This window comes from Ischnura elegans, chromosome 8, assembly GCF_921293095.1.
Source record: "Ischnura elegans chromosome 8, ioIscEleg1.1, whole genome shotgun sequence".
In the NCBI taxonomy this organism is placed as follows: domain Eukaryota; kingdom Metazoa; phylum Arthropoda; class Insecta; order Odonata; family Coenagrionidae; genus Ischnura; species Ischnura elegans.
This window is the reverse complement of record NC_060253.1, coordinates 36,624,148-36,646,028: the sequence shown is the minus strand read 5'-3', so window position 1 is coordinate 36,646,028 and position 21,881 is coordinate 36,624,148. Positions and strand designations below refer to the sequence as shown.

Sequence of the window (21,881 nt, the reverse complement as noted above, 5' to 3'; positions counted from 1 at the left end):
CTTCTCATTACTTTTATCACAGGCATATTTAGAGGTTTCTTTTCGGAGTTTACGTTTAATGTGTAAAAAATAAGTGAATTGGCCACTGGCTTCTTCATCTTCAACTATTTTGCGTTCATATTGCCATTCTTTGTGGTGAAAACGATCATTTGTGGCCTTCAATGAAGCGCACTAAGGCCAGCGATGATTAGCTGAGGAGTTTAGTAGCCATGCTTATATTCCAAGCTTGGCATCAGTTTAAATTTGGATTCGATGCATAAAATTATGTCAGCCGTCATCTTTCCTCTTCTTTGGTCAGCTTCGTCATTTCAGTGGCGCGGGTGAAGACGCTATCCTTAGTTACATCCGGGGCATTCGTGTCCTGTAAAGAAACATGAGCGTGAATTGAAACGTAAGCATCACCGATAATAAATAAATTTTTATTGGATCTGGGAGCTTATCCTTTGGAGCCTATATTAGTAAAAACATAAACACTCAGACTGAAAAAGTATTACATGAAAAAAAATGCAGGCATCCTATGGCATCACAAATGAACATAGGCTGGTAGGGTTCAAACACTGTGGTGAGAAATCTCTCTCTCTCTCCAGATATCAATTATTAACAAATCCTCCCTCACGCAATTACTTCTTTGTTCCAAAGACTCACTCACTCAGTGATTTAACCTGAAGGTTTACTTGGATAGGTGAGCATAGAGCTCACTTCGAACTAAGCCACAGGCATATAAAGTTCCAAATATAACCAAGGAAAATACACACCCGTACCACTACTAGCACAGGCCTCCGAGAGGGACACTGACACGTTTGTGACACTCAGCGAAGATTATTGCTCTCTCTCTCTCCAAATTGCAATTTTCACGACTCGCTCAGACACACTGATGATTCTGTTTGTTAAAAAAAACAACTATTACGGCAGTTTGGGCTTTTTTATCTTTCAGTCAGTTCTGATTAGTTTAATAATAGGACAGGGAATAGATTAGATGTCAAAGATAGCCTGCTGTATGGCAAAGGTGGCTACCTTAAATATTCAAAACCCTATATTACTCTGGTTAATTGAGCAATCCCGAATTTTTCCCCCATTATCCTTGCATATGGAGGATAATTTCGAATAATAACGCTACATTCATCTTCAGGTTCAACTCATTTTTTACATTAGTCTTCCATGGTCTACAAAAAGCAAATGACGTGGACGAATTTGTGAAAAACAACTGGCAAAATGTGTTTTAAGGTTAGTATTCAATACTTAGAGCGCAGTTCATATTAATCACCGGTTTTTGAAGCATGCTCTGAGTCGTATATTTATCATTGACAAGATTTTGTTAGGGCGGACGCAACGTTTGGAACCAGCATAATGAAAGTAATGTTTTCGCTATTTTTCTCTTCACTCTTAGAAGTTATGAAATTGCCAATGAATTTCATAATTGAATTTAAATTATAATTGAAACTGGTATTGTATGCTATTTCTTAGGAATTATACTGCTATGATTTTAAAATTACCTCTGTGTTTATTTGGGTGTACGTAATATCTTCCGCTGCGTTGAGTGGCTTGCTTTCGGGGCTCGTTTTTGTCTTCCCATTCAAACCGTAGAATTTTCTCATTAGTGGGGTAATCAAATCAGGATGGACGGCCGCGGCTTTTTCATCGGATCTCGTGAACCACGAGACTGCCAGACCCACAGTCATGGATAAGACGAAACCCATGAAAGAGTACAGCGTATAAGAGATCCGAAGAATGAACCAGGACTCGTCCTCGTATTCTTCAGAGGATGACGTTGTGGCGGAGAGCTGACTGGCGGCCATTTCATGTAAGATAAAAGCATAAAATGATTATATTTTCTCTCCTGTTTAAAACTGGGAGTAATGCTGAACTCTCAGTATTGGAATGCTGGTCGTGCACCGCGCTCGGGAACAGTTGAAGCCAGACTAAAGGACACTCGGGCACTCCAAGCATGCCAGACTCCCATGTATTTCAATAGAAATATGCTCAAAATTGGAATGTAAGGATAGTGCATTTTAAGGTGCAAAATTTTCGTATGGTATGACTGTTTTCATTCTAATTATTTATATTACATATTACTATTATTTATTTTATATTCCTATTATAAATCTCGTCCGAATCATACGAGCTGCGAAAAAATGTTGAAGTATTTGACGTCGGTATCCCTCAAATAATATAAACTTCCTGGAAATGTCAATTTGGAATTGTCCCTCTTTATTACACGTCTTCCCTCTTAAATTTCTTTTTAACAATCCCATCCTTTTTATCAGCAACGCATAGCAACTTTCTTTTGAAGAAACAATAAACAATCTAAAACATCATATAGTAAAGCATACATTGACGTATAAATTAATGCAATCAAAAACCCAAGTAACGAGCGAAATTTAATAAATAAAAATGGAATTGGAAGAGGTACAACGCGATGGTGTCCATATAATTGAATGGAGTTGAACTCTAGCGGCCCTTCTTAGGATAACTGGATGCGCAGTAATCTCTTTACTTCAGCAGGGAAGGAGCTGTCACTATTTCATTGTTTTGAGTTAGGAACCTCCGACTTAAAAAAGAACTCCGATTTTCACGTTGCGATATGCATCTTCTCAACATTCGTATACATCTACAAGACGCCGCTACGAGCCACAGTTAGGATGAATGGCTATGGATATTTATCTCAAACATGCTATTAGTGTCATCCATGTGCTCCAAAATTACCAGGTATCAGCGCAAATAACAAATCAATAAAAAGAAAACTAAGTACTAGTATGCTGCAGAAGAGACCAGAGAAAATCAAGGCCAGCCCAGGGAGATTACTTTGAACTAGAAAAACAAATTTAAGCGGGAAAAAAGCTATGTCGTCTAGGAAGTTGAGTAACCAGGGAGGCAAGATAGGTGTGGTGTTTTCCCGGCGAATGGACTCAATAAGATTTTTCTCGGCTTTACATCCGGGTGATAGTGTCAATTTTGTCCAACGTTTAGAGGTCCGATATGTTGGAGAATGTGGACACTCGCCATGATGGAAACCAGAGATTCAAGATAGAAATGGTAGATTGAAGCTTGTAGAATTACCCTGGCAAAAAGTACATTCTATGGAGAGGAGTATCTACCCTCAGCCGAGACTGCAAACTTTAGAGGTAACGAAACAGTTCATCAGATCCTACGTATGAATATGTTTCTTTAAGGGAGCGAGGTATATGCGCTTCAGGAGCAGAGAAATCAAGAATGGAAGATTTGGAAATGTGGTGCTATTGGAGAATGTTGAAAATATGATAAATCGATCGAGTGAGTAATTAAGAGTCCTTCTAGAACAGGAGTCTTCGAAAATCCGTGAAGAAAATAACTTAATCGGCTACATGAAGAAGCCTGATGAAGACAATCGTCGAAGGAGACGTGTGTGAGGAAAAATACAAAACTACTTTAATGCCCAGAATGTGTTATATTGGACAGCTTATTAAGGATGTTACAGAGAAGAAATAACTTCGTTATATGGTTAAAGGTTAAGATTATTGAAGAGAAGAGTGGAGAATTGCGTCGAACCAGTCTACAGATTGTTGCCATATGATGATGATGACGGATAACTCTATTCAGAACATCTATCTTACGATATATACGTATTTTTTTAGCCGAGAGTTGCATGTATCTGAGGTGCGCAATTGTAATTTTGGATGGACCTTGTCATACTTACAGGGCAGAATAACCTACTGACGTGCCGTTCACATTATCCATCACCGGGCATCCGGCAGTACTCATGGGCTTCACCGGCAGTTTGACTTTTCCCGATGAAATTCGGTATTGAGCTGACAGCACAATCCAGCCCATCACTATCAGGCCGAAGTACCCTCCTGCCAATGTTCCCTGTGAATACCAAAATACATACTGTTGCTAGAATTTTATTTCTATAGTGAAGTCATGGTATGTCATTGTAAAATACTAATGCATTCAACAGTATTACAGTGAACTCATACGGTTTTTTTACGGAACATATTGTTACCGGTGGCGGGATAATTTTGAGCCCTTATAATTACAGCAAAAGAAAATTTTAAATTTCGGCGTAAGGGCTGCAATTGCCAGCTTTTATTAAACACGGACAGGCAGATGATCAGAATTCCTCGTGTTGAGGTGTATCTCTTTTTTCTTTGAGTGACTTCTATTACTTTAATCACTGTGATAGTATGTTATTATAGTTATTCATAATTATTCAAGTTACGATAAGCTACCACTTATTCACCATGTGTTTTTGGAAAAATTAATATTGGTTTCTGGTAGCAATCGGAACATCATGCTTTTGAGTTTTCATTTTGTTCATGAAAACATTGTGGGACGTTGCCGTCAGACAGCCGCAAAGTCAAGAATAGGTTAAATTCCTCGAAATAACGGGTTAAAGGCTAACTTAGAAAAACTGACTCTCGAGCCGAACTTCAGTCACTGAAGCTTGGCTAAAGACGTTCGTCGAGGTGCTTTGCGGAATCGTGGATTTTTTGGGAGGTTCAAAAATCAAAATCTACGACATAGGATTCCTCGAATTTCTTTGATAAATCGGTGACGAAAAGTTGTTTTGGAGAAAATTAAATGCATGTAGGGGTTGCATCCAAGATGGATATTTTTTTCTTTTGTTATAATCTGATAGCGAATGATACCCTACATTTTGAAAACACCTACCGTCAACTGGTCTAAAGTCGGACACTTTTATTGGTAATTTACATAGAACGAGTTTGGTTTTTGATATACGCTAATATTTTGTTTACGTAAGAATTAAAAATCGGTCAATTTATGCATAAATACCGTTGCAATTGACACATCCAATGTTTTCTGACTAAAAAAAAGAATAACGCGTGTCCGACTCCAACCGCCATTCCGGTATTGAGTCGGACAGTCTTATAATTTTCACAGAAATAAGTCTTTGCAGGCCCTACTGTCCGGATTTGGACGCACAAATGATGAAAAAAATGTTATTTAGTCAAAAAAAAACGTCAAAGGGCTGATTACGGGATGATTTTTTGGTACGGAGCTGCATCATAATAAAAAAATATTTTGAGCGAAGACTTCAAAACACCATATTTATTGTTTATCCGTATTTCAATAAATATTATAACCATCAAGGTCTACATTAAAATGGAAATAAGTCACTCTTCGGCTTATTTTTACCTCGAGTGGGGGATCAAGCTTTTTCTCTATTTGAATTAAATCCACTAAACACATGTCATCTGTGTCCGGCCATTTAAAATGTTTTCCCGTTTTCCGTGCACATCGAATTTCTAATTCTTCGTCCTCAACACCTTCCACACATGCAACATAATAAATGACACTTTTCTTGCTTGGGAATTTAACTAACACCCATTCTCCAACTTCCGGTCCCTCAGGAACACTTATTTCCTTTTCCTCGCGAAGTTCTATTGCCGCAGCGTTTGAAGATTCCCCTTCCAACGTTGAATCATTAAAATGACAAATTTGTACTGATCTTTGATATTTTTTGCTCTTTTTAGCCCCCGACGTGCCCAGATCAGTTTCCTCCGGACGTTTCCTCAAAACGTCGGCAGATGTGACGCTCTTACCAGGCTCCACGTTCATTTTTCTTTTTCTTGGAGGGGCATTACTCTTTTGGCCTCCATATCGCATTTTCTCCAACAGTTCCATCACTGAGTCACTCACAAGTTGTACGGTCGAGTTCCCTTCATTAATAGCAGAAGTACCTGATCCACTGGGGATCTTTTTCAGGACGTTCTCCGGGGAAAATGGGTGAATGCCGCAAGTGCGGAAACCAGCCATAAGATTAGCAGCGGCATTAGGCTCAACTCTTTCACACAATCTCATTAAGAGAGAAGGGAAGACATATTTGGGGAGAGTAACGAGTCTTCTATCGGCTGTTGCTCTCCATTCGGTTAAAATTTCTCTCCAAGCCATTTTAAGTGGCCGAAAAAATGCCACATCTAATGGCCGGAGCAGGTGAGTGGCGTTGGGAGGGAGACACACAAATCTAATGTCATTTTCCTCGCACAATCTTATCACATCCGCGCAAAAATGGCTGGATAAATTATCACCAATCACTACTTTTGGGCCAATGAGGCTATTTGCCCATGGCATCACGATGGTTGAAAACCAATCAAGAAATGTAATTTCGTCGAACCATCCGGATGCTGACCTATTATATCTAGCACTCCTGGGGCCCCCAAGGGTCCATGTATCCCACATTTTCTCTGATTTGTATACCACATACAATGGCAATGTTCGCCCACTTGCTGTTCCCGCGAACATGATGGAAGTGGAAGACTTAGATGAGTTCAAAATACGCTCAGGATATTTAGTCCCCCTCTTGAATATGCACACTTTTCCACCAGGATCGTCACCCAGGTTCGTCTCGTCATAATTGAGGATGTTGGATGGAGGAACCCCGTCAATCGTCTTTCTCAGCTGTTCAAAGTATTGTTTGCATTGCTGAGGATCAACCTGTAAATATGTACGGAAGTTTTGGAGGAAACTATGAAAAACATAAAATAATCAACATGCACTGGAAATTAAAATAATAGAACGAAACCTTACCTTAGACCTCCTTACAGGAATATTTCTACAAGTCCGCAAAGAGAGTTCAGCATTTCTGTGGAGAAATCCTTCCACCCATTCTTCTCCAGGCAAATTATTCTTAAATCGCGGCTCAGTACGTCCAGCTTTGTCCAGATATTGTTTGGCCAATATACGAAGATCAAATTTAGTAAATGGAAAGCCCCATTCCGAAACCTTAGTCAAATTTGCACAGATAACTGCCTCCTCTTCTTCATTAAACACTGTCTGAGCTCCATGCTTGCCAGGGTGTTTTCCACAAACATGATCACAAAGAGTTGACTTTGGGATCTGGTATTTCTTGGAAGCAGCTCTGATTGAAAGTTTCTTCGATCTAACTTCCTCAAGTGCCCTCTTAATATCAGGGTACTTATCCATTTTCTGGGCCAAATAACACCACTTAAATTCCTTAGCGAAAAAACACAAACCACACACGTACACTTCTCCCGTCACTTGGCGTTGCTCTGTCCGACTTCAGGCGGGGATATGTCCGCACGCTGTCCGACTCAAGAAGGAATGACGGGAAATTTATTTGACGCTCAAAATTTGTATTTGGGTACATTGTAAACAATGCATACTTGGAGAGAATACATTTCTTCAGGATTATACTCACCTTTATACTGATTGTAACTACATTGACGAAGGTCGCATGTGAAAGTTAGACAGCGACATTTTCTTCAGTTTTTTTCTGAAATTGATCTTGCTACAACTTCGAGCCCAATTAAATCGAGACGGGCGGTGTCTCGAATGCTTCAAAAAGGAAACCTTATACGCTACGCGATCATATTTCGTCGCGGTGGGAGGGCCGAACTGAAACAATTCCATATCATTTCTAAATCAGAACTGTTCGGTGTCCGACTTCATACCCCCTGTCCGACTTTAGACGGAATGACGGTATTCCTGTTTTTTTATGGCGCTGCATTATCTCAGGATATTGTGGATTTTATTTACTTGAAAATACCGATACAAGGTGATTTGTTGGAAGAGGGAATGCCCTTGAGTGATCTCACCTTTGTGTTGGTCCATGGGAAGAACATGCCAAGGGCGAAGAGAGCGAGAAGTGGGCCACTGGTGATCCCAGAGAAACTTGCGGACAGCTGTTAAAGGAAAGACAATGAATGATTATCAATAGACGCACCGGATTTTCGCGAAAAGCAAGTATAAGCACAGTTTATTTTAACAATATTCGTACCAATAGTTGTAATAAAACGTACAAACTATCCCTGAGAGCACAAAGTTACGTAATTTAAATCAGTATACCTAATTTAAACCAAATGTAGACGTCTATAATTAGTCCGCATCAGGTCTACATTTGGTCTACACTATAGGCAAATGTCGCTCTTTTTTGGCCCACTTGTAAGGTATAATTTAGGTGTAAGGTGTACCAAATATAAACATAAAATATTTTTTTACATTAACATTATATGATACTGCTAATGTGATAGTAATATGTAGCTTTTCAACCTTATATTAATTTGTGGCAATTTTGATGACAACCTTCGAAGAATTATCAATTAAGGTAAGGTGGGGTAAGTGCGACCCCTAAATAGCATACATCAACTTTAACTAGCTTAGGAAAATTTTCTAGGCTAGCTAAAAACAGGAGATTCAATGTATAATATGTATGTGAATCACTGAAAATGATAATTAGATTAAAAATCCTCTCTCTGTAAAGTGGTAATTTTTATAAATTTTTACTTACAATCCTGTAGAGGGATCGCTTTTACCCCGTACATGGGGCAAGTGCGACCCATGGCTGATGTGCAATATATTTATACATTACACGGCACATGGGGTAAGTGCGATTTGCCCAGAAATTCAGCTGTACATTACTTTTTAAATTACCAACTTATGTTTAACCATTCTTGAGAAATCAACTTTTATCTTGGATAATGTATGTAGATTTTTTTTCGCGTTTTTTGGTTAATTATGGCACAGTATGGAATTGTTGTTTAATGTGTTTTTTTTAATGATATTAACAGTATTCAACTGTTACACATTAATTCAAAAGTGTATTTAAAATATCTTGTGTGCATAAAAGCTGAATAAATAAATAAAAAAAATTATAAATCTTGCATATGACAACAAATCTGAATACAAACTAGATTGTAATGAACAAAGAATTTCTTCTCTATTGTAATTTACGTTATTAATATAAAAAAGCAAAAAACTCATGGTCTTCAACCAATTGAACATTGAATATTTATTTGTTTATTTTAAGTTTTACCCCGAGAAAGATAGGCAAAACGTTAACTTTCCTCGACGGCCGACAGAGGGCTTGGGTCATATTTTTACATCATCTTCCCTATGTCTGTGCCCATCTGGAAGGGTAAAGGCGACGTCGCAGAATGCTCCAACTACCGCCCGATCCGGCTTTTATGACACGCCAAGGAAATATTCGAAAGAGTGATTGATGCTAGGCTCAGACACATTGTTCACATCACACCCAACCAGTGTGGATTTGTAAAGAGGAGTGGCACAAAAGACGCAATACACGCAGCTAGGCTGCTCTTGGAGAGGCACCGAGAGAAGAACAAGCCAGTGCATGTGTCTTTCCTTGATCGGGAGAAGGCCTTCGATCACGTGCCACACGACCTTATCTGGCATGCCCTCAGATCTCACGACGTCCCTGAAGTCTACGTGTCATAGGTGAAGCTTCTCTACACCAACGCCATTAGCTCCGTCCGTTGCCCATCAGGAATATCACCGCCTTTCCCAATAATTGTTGGCGTCCACCAAGGATCGGCCCTCTCTCCGCTCCTTTTCATCCTGTGCATGGACACACTCACGGCCTGTCTCCAAGAATCACATGCTTGGTCACTACTGTTCGCCGATGATGTCTTCCTTGCCAGCACCACCAGACCCGAATTACAGCAGCGAACTCAACTATAGAAGGTACGACTCGACAACTTAGGGTTGCGATTAAACACCAGGAAGACTGAGTACATGGAGTGTGGACCTCAAACCGATGGCATGATCAGCATCGACGGCGAGGACCTTGAAAAGGTCGAGAAGTTTAAATATTTGGGCTCTGTCATCAGCAACGATGGAAACACAACCGCCAACACACGAGCTCGAATTAATGCAACATGGCTGAAATGGCGCCAAGTGACTGGCGTATTGTGCGACCGTCGAATGCCCGAACGATTCAGGGCCAAAGTATACAAGACCGTAGTCCGCCCAATGGCCCTATATGGAGCAGAATGTTGGCCAGCCACAGCAAATCAAGAACAGGCCATGCATGTCATGGAAATGAGGATGCTGCGATGGATCCTAGGCATCTACCGCCTGGATCACATCAGGAACGAAGACATTCGGAAAAGAATGGGAGTTGCACCGATCACAGACAAGATGCGGGAGGCTCGACTGCGGTGGTATGGGCATGTGGTGCGTAGTGATGAGAGCTCCGTGGCCAAAACAGCAATGTGGCTGAGTACTGAAGGACGCCGACCACGAGGACGACCAAAGATTCGCTGGCTCAACAAAATTAAGGCGGACATGAAGACCATCAACGCCACGCCAGTAGACGCCCTGGATCGAGCCAAGTGGAGAAGACTTTGCAGAACAGCGGACCCTGCAATAGCGCGGGACAAACGCTAGGATGAAGAAGAAGAGATCTTCCCTAGGTATTTCGCTGGAATCCTCATTCCGTGGACAGGTGAAACTTAATTCAGTTCCAAAAAAATGTCCTCAAAAAGAAAACCACGGCATCACCTTATTCATTAATCTCCAAAATTTTCCGTACATAGTGAGCAACTGACTTTTTGCTGCTGAATGTAGCCAGAATCCAATCTCCACTTTGAATGTCAGTCACCGAATTTGTTAAGCTTTTTCGACTCATGCCATCTTGTTTCAGGCATTAATACCATGTCGTCCACATCCTCCTCGTCAGAAGACATGATATTCAATGCCCTATCATAATAAATCAACAAACTGAAGTAAGCTATCTTTATCAGATAAACCTTCAAAATAAGAGTTAATGAGATGACTAATTAAAAGACCTAGTTTTATAAACTTCGGTGTTTTGCAACATTTATTGAAGAAAGTTTAACGCAAGAACTGCCAGACAGAAACTAAAAGTTTAATGCAAGAACTGTTAGACAGAAACTAAAAATTCAATCCATACTCCAACCTGGGGTAAGTGCGACAGGGGGTCGCACTTACCCCAGGCAACGGGGTCGCACTTGCCCCGGAAGGTAGGAATGGATGGTTACGACGGGGAAAGTGCGACCCCCCATCTAAACTAATTATAATGGCCCGAGTTCCTAAATTTAAAGTAAAACAAGGAAAACCAATCCATGAAGAAGAGAAAACAATATATAGTTCTTACCAACACCTTCGATGCGTTGATTCAGAGGAAACTGCGGTATAGCCTCTCCTCACAACCAACTAAGACTACGAGATGAACTGACGGGTATATTTCCTAAGCATGTGGAACGATAAATTAAGGGATAAGTATTACAAAGTCGTTGGCTCTGGTTTCATTACTATGTGTAGAATATGTTGCACGACCGCCACCTGCTTCGAGAACGGAAATACGATTTTCCTGAAGGGGGGTCGCACTTACCCCGCAGTCGCACTTACCCCACCTCACCTTATATCGACTAATAACATAGGATGACATTTTCAGCAGCAGTATAGAAGTAAAAACATTTCCGAACTCCAGTCAAAGACATTCAAGCTGTTAAGTTCATCTAACTGGTCAGACAAGGCGAGATACCATAGAGGTCCTTCAGGTCATGGATTCGGCAAAGGGTTAATGTCCCCACATGTTAAAAGGAACTAAAACGCAATTAAACCAACAACAGCCTAGAATAATGGACTGATAATAGAATACAACTTTGGCTGTCACTGCGCAATGAAAGATAGAGGAATTGCAATATGGAAAGTTGAAGTAGCAAATGAAGTAAACTTCAAGTTTGACTTGAGACACTTCAAGAAAATAGATGGCAAGGAGGAGAAATAATTCGTTAATCAAATACATGTATGCAATTTTTATTGAAAATACCCGAGGGAATGACCTGTGCAATGTGCATGAAGACTTGGATAGATAATGAACGAAATACATTATATACACGGCATACATACACGATACAATACTTAGTAAAATGGAATTCGAAGCCATTGGAGAAATGATGTGTAGCATGTGGCTAGCAATAAGAGCAAGATTTAGGGATATTAATAGGAAACATAAAAACACTGATCTAGAATAATAGTTTATGTATTTTCCATTAAATAATAACTGTACAGATGTTGCTGATTCAGTCATACAAATTCATTCTCATTCTCTTCAAAGACTATTGAATGACTCACTTCGTCTATTGAATCACCGTATTCATTACAACTTCCACTTATATTTGGTATGCCGCAAAATTTATCAATCTAAATTAATGATGAAAAGTTTAGAAAGGCAAAGGTCCGTGGTTAGATTCTCAGTCCAGGGGAATTGTTTCTCTTGGAAATTAATCTAATTACATGAAAATAAATTCAGTGAAGAGTTTTTATAATGTCTTCGCGTTCAGCTAAGCCAGGACTGTAGCTGTGACAGTAAGATGTTGCGCGATTTTATGATTATTTACCCGGTATCGTTTCAGGCTGTAACGTGACAAAATAGTGCAAACAAATCCGTTGCCTAAAAGTAATATTTACATGAATTCATTAAGTATATGAGAATGAGACAATCTTCCCGGAAAGAATGAGTTAATACTTGTGCAAGTGTTACCCTTATATTAATTTGAATACTTTCTAACTTTAGTGAAGTTTAGTTTGTAGTGAAGGACTGAATTATGACTTTTCTTTCTTTTTCTAACAGTTATTTTTAGTGTAATCCTATCTTTCAAACTGTCCACAGCTATCGAAGACAACCTCCAAGATTAATCTCGGAGTGAGTGAAATTGAAGTGGAATTTTCCTGTCAGAATATTCATTTAGGCCATATTTTTTAGCAAGTAGCGTGTGATTGAGCTCTGTCATTGTTGATTCAGCAAAGTTGTTGATCCTTCTATTCGTGCGTCTATCATTACCTTTCAAACTCTTTATAAGTATTGCTATGATTAAAGTTAAAATCATCATTACCTTTAGCTTATTATGCTTACGCTACCTTTAAGGTGCAGTCATCATGATGGAAGAAGTGTACCTGTCAGACTCTGCCTCCATGGTCTTATTCTGCCCACTCTATGATTAAACAAGACAGCTTGACTGTAGCTTCGTTAATACCTATGCTAATAAAAGCAAACTATCGGGAGCTTAAGTATTTAAGAGATGAAATTATATTTTACATAATAGGAAGGTCACAGCTCTTCCGGGGTCCACGAACCTTATCGCTTTGTAAAAATATTTCATTAAAATCTTGGAAGTTCCTTTGCGTTTAAAGCAGTTCATAAGCGACATTAAGGAGCAGTAATGATAGCCTTAAAGCAAAAATATCACGTTCTTACAATTGCACAGATTATAGTGAGATTGATGGGAAGAGGTCATAAGTAACAGTTAGTCATACTGAGCAGGAGAATTTAACGTAAGGAAAGCACTTGTCTATTTACAACCTAATTTATTTATGCCGAACCTAGTTTCAGCACATAATGCCATTGATATGACGTATCGGCTCATGAAGTCATTATGAATAACTTCCCTCTTGCCTAACCTAAATTTTCCACAGTGAATGCCTCCAACCGTGGGAGGTTTTTTTAATTTTTTCTCATTTTCTAAATCTACTAACTCCCTGAAAACACTACCCCATCCCTCACCCATTGAAAAAAAAATATATATATGTGTGTGTGTGTGTATATATAGGCTGTCATACAAAAGTCATCATCATCATTAGTTCACAATCCAAAGATTGGTTTGACGAAGTTGTACCTTGAAAATGGCATTAAGTGCGGAAACCTGGGTCGGTAGAATGAAAGAAGAGTGGAAATAGACAAACACTTTCATTATGTTAAATATCAAGGATTTCCATTGAATTACGCCGGAGTCTGTTATCTTTTATGAGCAGGAGAAGCAGAGTATGATTGGTGGTTAAGTATGACCTGTATGACAGCGCCCAGGTTCTCGACGACGAACACCATGGCGACGCAGATCACTCCGAGGACGACGCAGATGATCTTCATGATCGTGGAAGACCTCTCCTCAGTCGGCTTCTCTTTCATCAGCGGTAGGATGAAGTCCTCAAAAATGACTCCGGACATGGCATTCAGACCCGTGGACATCGTGCTATGCGGAGAGAAATAAAAATTATTTATATTCGGAAAGAATTGCATGAAATTCCTGTTGGTGAGAATATAAACTGATTGATTTATCAGCCAAGATTTATGAAATATGAGAATCAATCCCGGAACTAATCGTATTTTGTGGTACACTGCAAATAATATACGCCATTAAAGTTGCAATATCTTCGAAGCGATATTGAAGGAGTCAAAAAATAATTTGACATCACGAGCCCTGTTAGTATGATTGAACATGTATCTTTGTAATCGGTAGCATTACGAAGACATAAGAGAATGCAAGACTAAAAATTTTTTTAATTATACTTAGAAAAATGACATGAATGTGTTTTAAATACAGCTCTACTTATACTTAGGTATCGTACACTTTCGGGGATTGCTGTTGTATAGTTTAATATGACTACGTAAATTTATGTTTATGCATGAAGAGAATGGCTGAAAATCCTGACGGTTGGTAACAGTGGCTATAGAGATAAGGATATATGTACATATAGAAAAGGAAAGAGTAGGTTTACCTGAGTGCGGCGCTGGATACACCAGCCATGAAGAGACCTGGGAGTCCCCTAAGGTAACCAGTGACGTCCATGACGTAATAGGGCAGCACCTGGTCGGGAGCATTCACCTTCTGCAATTGAAGAGCGCAAATCCATTTACTTATTGTTAGAAATACGTGAAAATAGCACTCTCATTTTAATTTTATCGCACTTTCAATTACAGTTTATAGCATTTTGTAGCATCTAATGTTTTTTGTTCATTATGTATCACTAGTTGTGATGACAAAGTGCGATGAAACACAGTTATTTGAAAAAAAAAATACGGAATTGTTTAAATTATTATGGGGTATAGCACTAATAAATTAAGGATTAAGATATAAAGTAAATAATTAAAAATAATATTATTAGCCTGAATATCATTTACACTATTTGAACATCAAAATTGAACATGTTTCAACACTTTCTTCCTTCAACTAGTTGCGTCTGTTAGTCACAACTAAATTGTACTGGTTGAAAAACCTCTCTGCATCCACGCTACTAACTGGTGCCCAGATTATGTGGAGTGCAGCATTACCATACTCAGTTTTTTCTAGGCAGATGGCACGACATATTTGGTTAACATCGCAGAAGCTACCAGGGTTCTCTCTCAACCTCTCTAGTAGTCGTCGATGAAAAAACATGTAACCATTTATGAAGCAGTAAGGCCCAACGTCCAGTGGCGTAGCGAGGGGCGGGCTGGGCACTAAATTTACGAATTTTGCCATCGAAGAAGCAAATATGGTGTTTAAATGTCATACAAGTCCTGTAATCGTGCCTATGTCGCATTTACTCAGGTGTATCGCATCAATATCGCATATGCGATTTTCACGTATCACTACTTATTGTATTCCGATTAATCAGTAATCATGGAAAAATATAATACGATATGAATTTGTTGTTTTAGGACACTGCCTTAATTAGACTCACAGCTTTTGCAGGCAAAAGGTGGCTCTTTGGAATATGAAAAATACATTTTACCCTGCTTCAGTATCAGTCTATCAAAACATTCATAGTACACGCATAAGTGTTCCAGAAATCAACGAAATATAAAATGACGTTTTTCTAGTTGGCACGAAAATATTTTAATTAGTTTTAGCGTGCTGCATTCCAAATCCAAAAAAAATCCAATTCAGCATCGTTCCAAACCCTTACACAGGAATGAAGATTGGGTATTTGATTTCTGTTTATCCGCCTTTACGAAGTCTTCTGCCAACGTCGGGATTTTTTTATCTCAAAGGTTAAACATTAATAAGGAATGTTTTACATTCACGAGAGTGGTATATTCCCAATGTATTACCATTATCAAGTTATATTATTCCTCATTAAGTGTTTACGAATATAGTTCGGTAGAAAACCTATTACGTTTTTAATATGGCCCTATCTCTAGGCATACATAGCTAGAGTTTTAAGTTGGTGTTAGCTTTACGGAAAAGCTACATAATTCCGTTGTGAATAAGAAATGGTTTAGTAAACGTTTACTGGACGTAATTTTTCTTGGATTAATGAATTCAAAGCTCCTTTAACTTATCTGTGGGGATGTTGTGAATTTCTGTTTAATTCTGAGGCTAAATTGAATAATTAAGTTGTTTGTTATTATTAAAAATATATCTCTCAAGTGTCTAAATAAATAGCGCTCTTTATTCTCTTAAATATGCGTAACGATGTGGAAATCCTTTATCGTAGGAATAGACGAAATAAAATCTTGGCTATTTCCACATGGTAATTTATTGTGGCCGACCATGGTTTTCCAGCTGATTTATGGACAATAAATTAGATTGAAGGTCCGGTACGTACAATACGTTGGTCAGTCTTGCATACATTCCACCGCAGTCAGACGTTATTCTCAACTATACAGATCCCTTTCCCTTTATTAATACCGATCCTCCATCTTCCACGTCTACTTTCCCGGAATATGCGTTGCATTATTCTACATAATAATAATTTATTTACTCCTACATTTTGTTTTTTCATCTGAGCAAAAACAAGAGAAGGAGCTTTAGGTGGTCTCCAAGGTCATAGGACCAGAATTGGGCCACCATCAAATAACAAAATGTATGCCAATTAAAACATAATAATGCAGTAAATGATACATGAGTGTTTTAAATAAATAACATCAAAATAAATTTTCAACTGTTTCTTGCGAGAAAAGCCAGTCTTTAGCAAGTCTTAACATTACGTTTGAGGATTTATTTTTTTTTTAATTCTAGCGGGCAGTAAATTAAATAACTTTGGCCCCATGTAAAGAAAACAGCGTTTATATAATGTTAACTTAGGTCTGTTTGCTACTATAAATGACTCACTCCTTACATATATTTATATGTATTTGTCACATCCACTCGGCATATTTCCTTTTCTGGCAAAAAAAAACAATTTAATCACTTTGAATAAATACAAATGCCTTACTGGCAACAAATTTAGGGCCACAAACAACGGAAATGAGTGCTCATAATAATTTTTTGACAATATTACCTAATTATTTTGTTTTTGCAAAACGAGTGCCCACTTAAATGTGCTCATGTATGCACTGTCCCAGCAGATTATACCATAAGAAATCTTAGAATGGACAAGAGCATCCAAACACGGGCCATATGATGGGTAGCCCCACAATCCACCACCTATTCCTTTCTATTGTAATCATGGTTCACTTGCCTCGTAATGCATAACTCCTTAAATACTCTTGCTACTGCGTTCTCGGCGTTTCTAAGTTAATTTTCTACCTTCGGTTTTCTATCCGCTTTTGGTCTGTGATCGTTAGGTTGTCTAAGCTGTTTCTTGCATGGCATTGTTCTATATGGTTTCGCCCGCCACAGTTTTAGCACCTGTATTCCTTCATCGGTTTTACTCAGTTCTTTTATCAGCGTTTTCGTATTCAAATCTATTGTCGCCTTCCCTTTGCTTACGCCCTAGGTGATAGTTCCATTAATGGCTAAAGCTTTTACTTCGTCATCGTGTCTAATCATCCGTTTTTCTTCCAGTAGTAATTTTGCCTGTACCTTTCGCGATGTCGGGTTCTCTTCATCTTTAATTAAAGTATGTGGAAGCGTAAAAGTGGCGTATACCTCTTCTAACACATCTTGGTCCGGCACCCTTTAAACTAGACTAGCCATTGAGGCCGGTCATATTTTATGCCATAGGCCTCAATATATGTTCAAACTATTATAACGTCGATAAAAAAGACGTCAATAAGTAAAAATTTCAAAAAAACAAACAGTAAAGCTACCTAAAGACGCACAAACCAGAACTCGGTCGAAATAGTTCCAAATAAATCCGTAGAGGTCAGCAGGAGACTGCACTGCATGAAAACGTGAAAACGTAAAAACGCGTGATCGGCACATAAGCGCTGGCGGCGGAAACACGTAAAAACACGTGTGCGGACCATAATGTGCTAATATTTCCCAGGTTTCAAGTGCGCGAATGCAATCACCAATCAAAGTGTTCAATACTTACATTTTGTATCAGCAAATTTAACCATTTTCTATTTAATCTAGACTGTTCTTTATTTAGATCGTCCTCGGGAATATCTTTTTAGCCGGGGTCGATTTCGGTCCTACAATTTTTCTCGACGAGAACTGAGCGCATAATTAATAGACTGGTGAAATAATTGTCCTTTACGAATTTTTCGCATCTCTTGCCTTTTTCTTCAATTTCATTTCTTCTACGTGCCATTTTAATATCCTAAGTATCTTTTAACTTCTTTTCTTCTATGTTTTATATAATTTCTTCTTCCGCGACAACGCGTTCTTCCATTCTGCGCACTAAATATATTCGCGTTTGCGATTTCTGCGTCACTTCGCCCTTGTTTAATTCACTTTTTTCTTCTAATGCATGCTTCTGGAACTATAAGCTTTACTTATTCTGCGCATTTGGGCCCATAACCTCTAAAACAATATGTGCCTCAGTGTCTGTATAAGTGCGCTCATTATTCTCTTAAGATGGCAACTCCTACAGTATGTATCTTTCATAATTTTTAAATAAATAAACTGTAACTAGCAACAACCAATGCCCGGCGCACACATTTTAAATTTAACTTCTAACAATTATATGCATGTTTGATGAGTTATGAAATAATGCAGCAAAAATCATTAGATATTAACTCATTACATGTTAACTTATATGGGAATTTTATGTACCTTGCTGGAGATGAGGTCACAATCGTGGTATGTAGCAAAGATTAGTAGCCCGGAATAGCAGCTCAGTGATGCTAGAATCACGACACCGAACCAATACATTATCAGCATTCTTGAAAATGAAGGAAATACATTAGTTTCAGCCCTGTTGAAACAGTAGTTCATAGACCTGATCTTGTGGGTTAATGGAAACGCTCTTTACTGGAATGATAGCGATTTAAACTAGCCAGCAGAAAGTTTTTTTTCTCTTACACAAATGAAATACGGTTGATAATGCGATTTTTATTCATGTATTTATCAATTCATCAGCGATAAACACCTTTTCACTATTTGAAAACATTTCAATTATAAGCATGCAATAGATGAGAGCAGAATTGAAATAGTTATGAATATTTCGCATTAAACCAATCATTAACAAAACTGTGAGAAACAGTGAACAGCCAGATTTTGAAAATTATTGTCAACTGCCAAATTCATAAATATTTGAAAATTATCGAATGGGCTTTATCTAACCACAATATCCATGCATTATAAATAAAAAGAAGCAATAGTGAGGAACAATATATGTGTGAAAACCTGATCAAATTATCGATTTTTATCGAAGTTTTGATAAATAAGAAAAGAGTACGATGTAGGCAGCGAAAAAATTATCTAATTCTCATGCATATATTTACTAGGCTCCAAAAATATCATTATTAAATTTGCTTCACCCTTCAACCCTCCCTTTTAATTTTCCTTCTTTCCTTCCACCTTTAATCGCCTTCTTTAGAAAATCATTGTTTTGTATTTGTATTACTTTTTCAAGATTTTTAATCTTCTTTACACTAATTTCAATAGTATCCTCCAATAATTAAAATACTCAAATGGATTGAATATTTAGAATCAGTGGATTTTATGTCTTGATGGCTTCCCAATTGGTGTTCATCGCATACTTCTCCATTTGCTACAACTTCCGTATGCCTGTTTTCATATTTATAGCTATTTTATTAGGTATTTTTAAGGCAAGTTAGGTGGTAGCAAAGTTTTTATTTGCATTAAAATTTTAGTAAGCTGAGCGCATAGTGGAAATGATAATTTTATTGCTGTTCTAAAATTTTTTCTCCCACTTCTGCTGGAGGAAGGTGTATACTTACTTATAGCACATTGTAATGGTCTTCATGGCTAGAAACCTCTGCATCATCCCTTGGTTGGCAGCCAGCGCTGTCATCCACATGAAGGAGAACCCGAAGATGACGTTCCAGAATGTGTGCCGAGCTGTTGGGTCAATGTCCGTGCTAAAGACAATTTATTGTTGATGGTCGTTTAAAGATAATGTGATTTTTTTCCATCCTTGAAATAAAAATTCTTAATTTTTGATGGACACGGTGAAAAGTAAGTGTGAGGTTTTACCCAGCTTGAGCAGCATTTAATCGGAAGTTCTTTTGGAAAACAATTCCGTTGTATTATTTAAAAGAAAGAAATCATGTCAAAAGCCGATTACATGTGATGTAGGTACCTTACACAGTGCATCTTTCGGAGAATACTTACTTGAAGAACTCGATGCGACCGCTTGCCGCGTTTCTCTGCCAGACGGTACTGGGACCACCCACCGCCACCGTCCCCGCAATAGCGACCACAGCCATGGAACCAAACATGGCGACGGTCTGTATTGCATCCGTCCAGACGACAGCTTTCAACCCTCCCTGGAAATAAGGCTATGTTATTACTTCCAACTTTTATGGGTCCCCCGTCCATATTTAAAATTTCTACTTTTTCTTTCCTTTGCTGTATACCGCATCAGGGTGAAAGAAAATCTTGTTTCCTACATTTGCATTATATATTATTACTCATTTAAATAGTGGTAGGGAGGAAAGATATTGAGATAATGCAGATTATTGTATATAGCTTTAGAAATTTTAGATATCTTTAGAGATAATGCAGATTATTGTTGTGTATTATAAGAATTCCGTCTTTTTCAATAAGCGCCTAATACCCTTAAATCATCTTATATTCCCGTGATCTAAATTGACATTGTTCGTTTCTTTATTTGAAAAACAGCTCGAATTATTTTAGGATTGCGATAATTTTCACTCGAGACGATTTAAGAAAATGTCATCTCAGGATATGTTCTCGACCAACCTTCGTCGACGCAGAATTTTGAAATCGCTTCTGCGATAGAAATTTTAATCATACATTACTGCGTTACGTCTTATAGCCCCGAGACACTTGAGAAATTTTACGTATACTCTTTGCAATTAATGTACCCAAACAAATATCTTAAGGGTTGGTGATCTAAAAAGGTCTCAGCGTGATCGATGAAATGGCAATTCATTTTACGAGAACGATACGGCAGGTAAATCATCCGATTTATGAATGTATGAAAATTCTCCACCCCTCCACCTTTGAAATATTGAGTTAATTGCTTTTCGACCTTGAATCTGACTCTTATACTGGATTTAGACATCGTAGTTGGCTGCGGCAGCAACGGAAGTGGATGGGCTTTCTTGGATACTTCTGTTTGTATAACTGTGCGGGATGCGTTTAATCTTTAATCTACTTTCACTGGAGTAAATTTAGTGATTCAGAATTCGACGTATTGATCCGTTTCTACGCGTTTTATACGCTTTCCTTGCCATAATTCTGTAGGCGCAGCGGGTGGTGGCGTGGTGACCAATGGATAAATTGCAAGGTTTTTGTCCAGTCATTCAACCCACGCATCCTATAGATAATCGATATTGGTCTATGTAATTACTTCCCTTCTAAAATTATTTTGTGGAAGTTTTCCGATGTGAGTACGAGTTACGAATTGCAGAATAAGTACTCTCACTCTCTGGGGGAGCTCTGAAATTTTGGGCTCTCTTAGGCTATAAAAGGGCAACTATTTTAGCCTCGGGCGTGCTAGTAATCATATGATCGTATGATGAACAGTTACAATATATATCCCTTATTACTTTCCTTTCAAATTAATTGTGCGACCTGTATTTATTGTGCTAACCGGAATCAAAACCATGGCATCGTTAAAAGACGCTGCTTTCCGCGCCTCTATTTGGAAGGCAGGTCCTGTAGGGGCTTTCTCTAACTCGTTAACGTTTTGTTGTTAACGGGTTGTTAACGAAAGTCCTCTCTTGCAACGACACCCTCTTATCGAAAGTGTGTTTCTGTATCTCACCTTAACGACAGCTCGTCGTTGCAAAACAAGACCACGGCTCGTCGATAGCAAACAATACACCGTCGGCGCCTGCAAGTGAGGCTAGAATTTTCAACCAATCACATGCCTAGATTTATTCGTTCGGTAGCATTAAGAAGCAGTGCCTAACTACGGTAACTAATAAACGATAAATAAACAAGAAGCTGCTAAAGAACGCATCGGTCGATTTGGAAAAGAATAATAAATGATGGAGAAAACTGATAAGTATTATTTTAGTAGTGGATTCATTTACTGTTTTTATGATGTGTCGTAATATATTTCCATGAAGAAAA

At 38.4% G+C, this 21,881-nt stretch overlaps 1 protein-coding gene across 1 annotated transcript in view; it reads right to left on the bottom strand.

Moving 5' to 3' along the window:
• The window catches only part of LOC124164392, a 78,571-nt gene that overhangs the window by 41,360 nt on the left and 15,330 nt on the right, over nucleotides 1–21,881 (bottom strand). The window contains exons 7-15 of the mRNA XM_046541716.1: nucleotides 19,950–20,104; nucleotides 19,556–19,696; nucleotides 18,426–18,534; nucleotides 14,278–14,387; nucleotides 13,568–13,751; nucleotides 7,554–7,640; nucleotides 3,674–3,843; nucleotides 1,494–1,785; nucleotides 279–361 (exon numbers count right to left, since the gene is read on the bottom strand). Of these exons, the coding sequence (XP_046397672.1) occupies nucleotides 279–361; nucleotides 1,494–1,785; nucleotides 3,674–3,843; nucleotides 7,554–7,640; nucleotides 13,568–13,751; nucleotides 14,278–14,387; nucleotides 18,426–18,534; nucleotides 19,556–19,696; nucleotides 19,950–20,104 (1,331 nt within the window). The remainder of the gene's footprint in view (nucleotides 1–278; nucleotides 362–1,493; nucleotides 1,786–3,673; nucleotides 3,844–7,553; nucleotides 7,641–13,567; nucleotides 13,752–14,277; nucleotides 14,388–18,425; nucleotides 18,535–19,555; nucleotides 19,697–19,949; nucleotides 20,105–21,881) is intronic.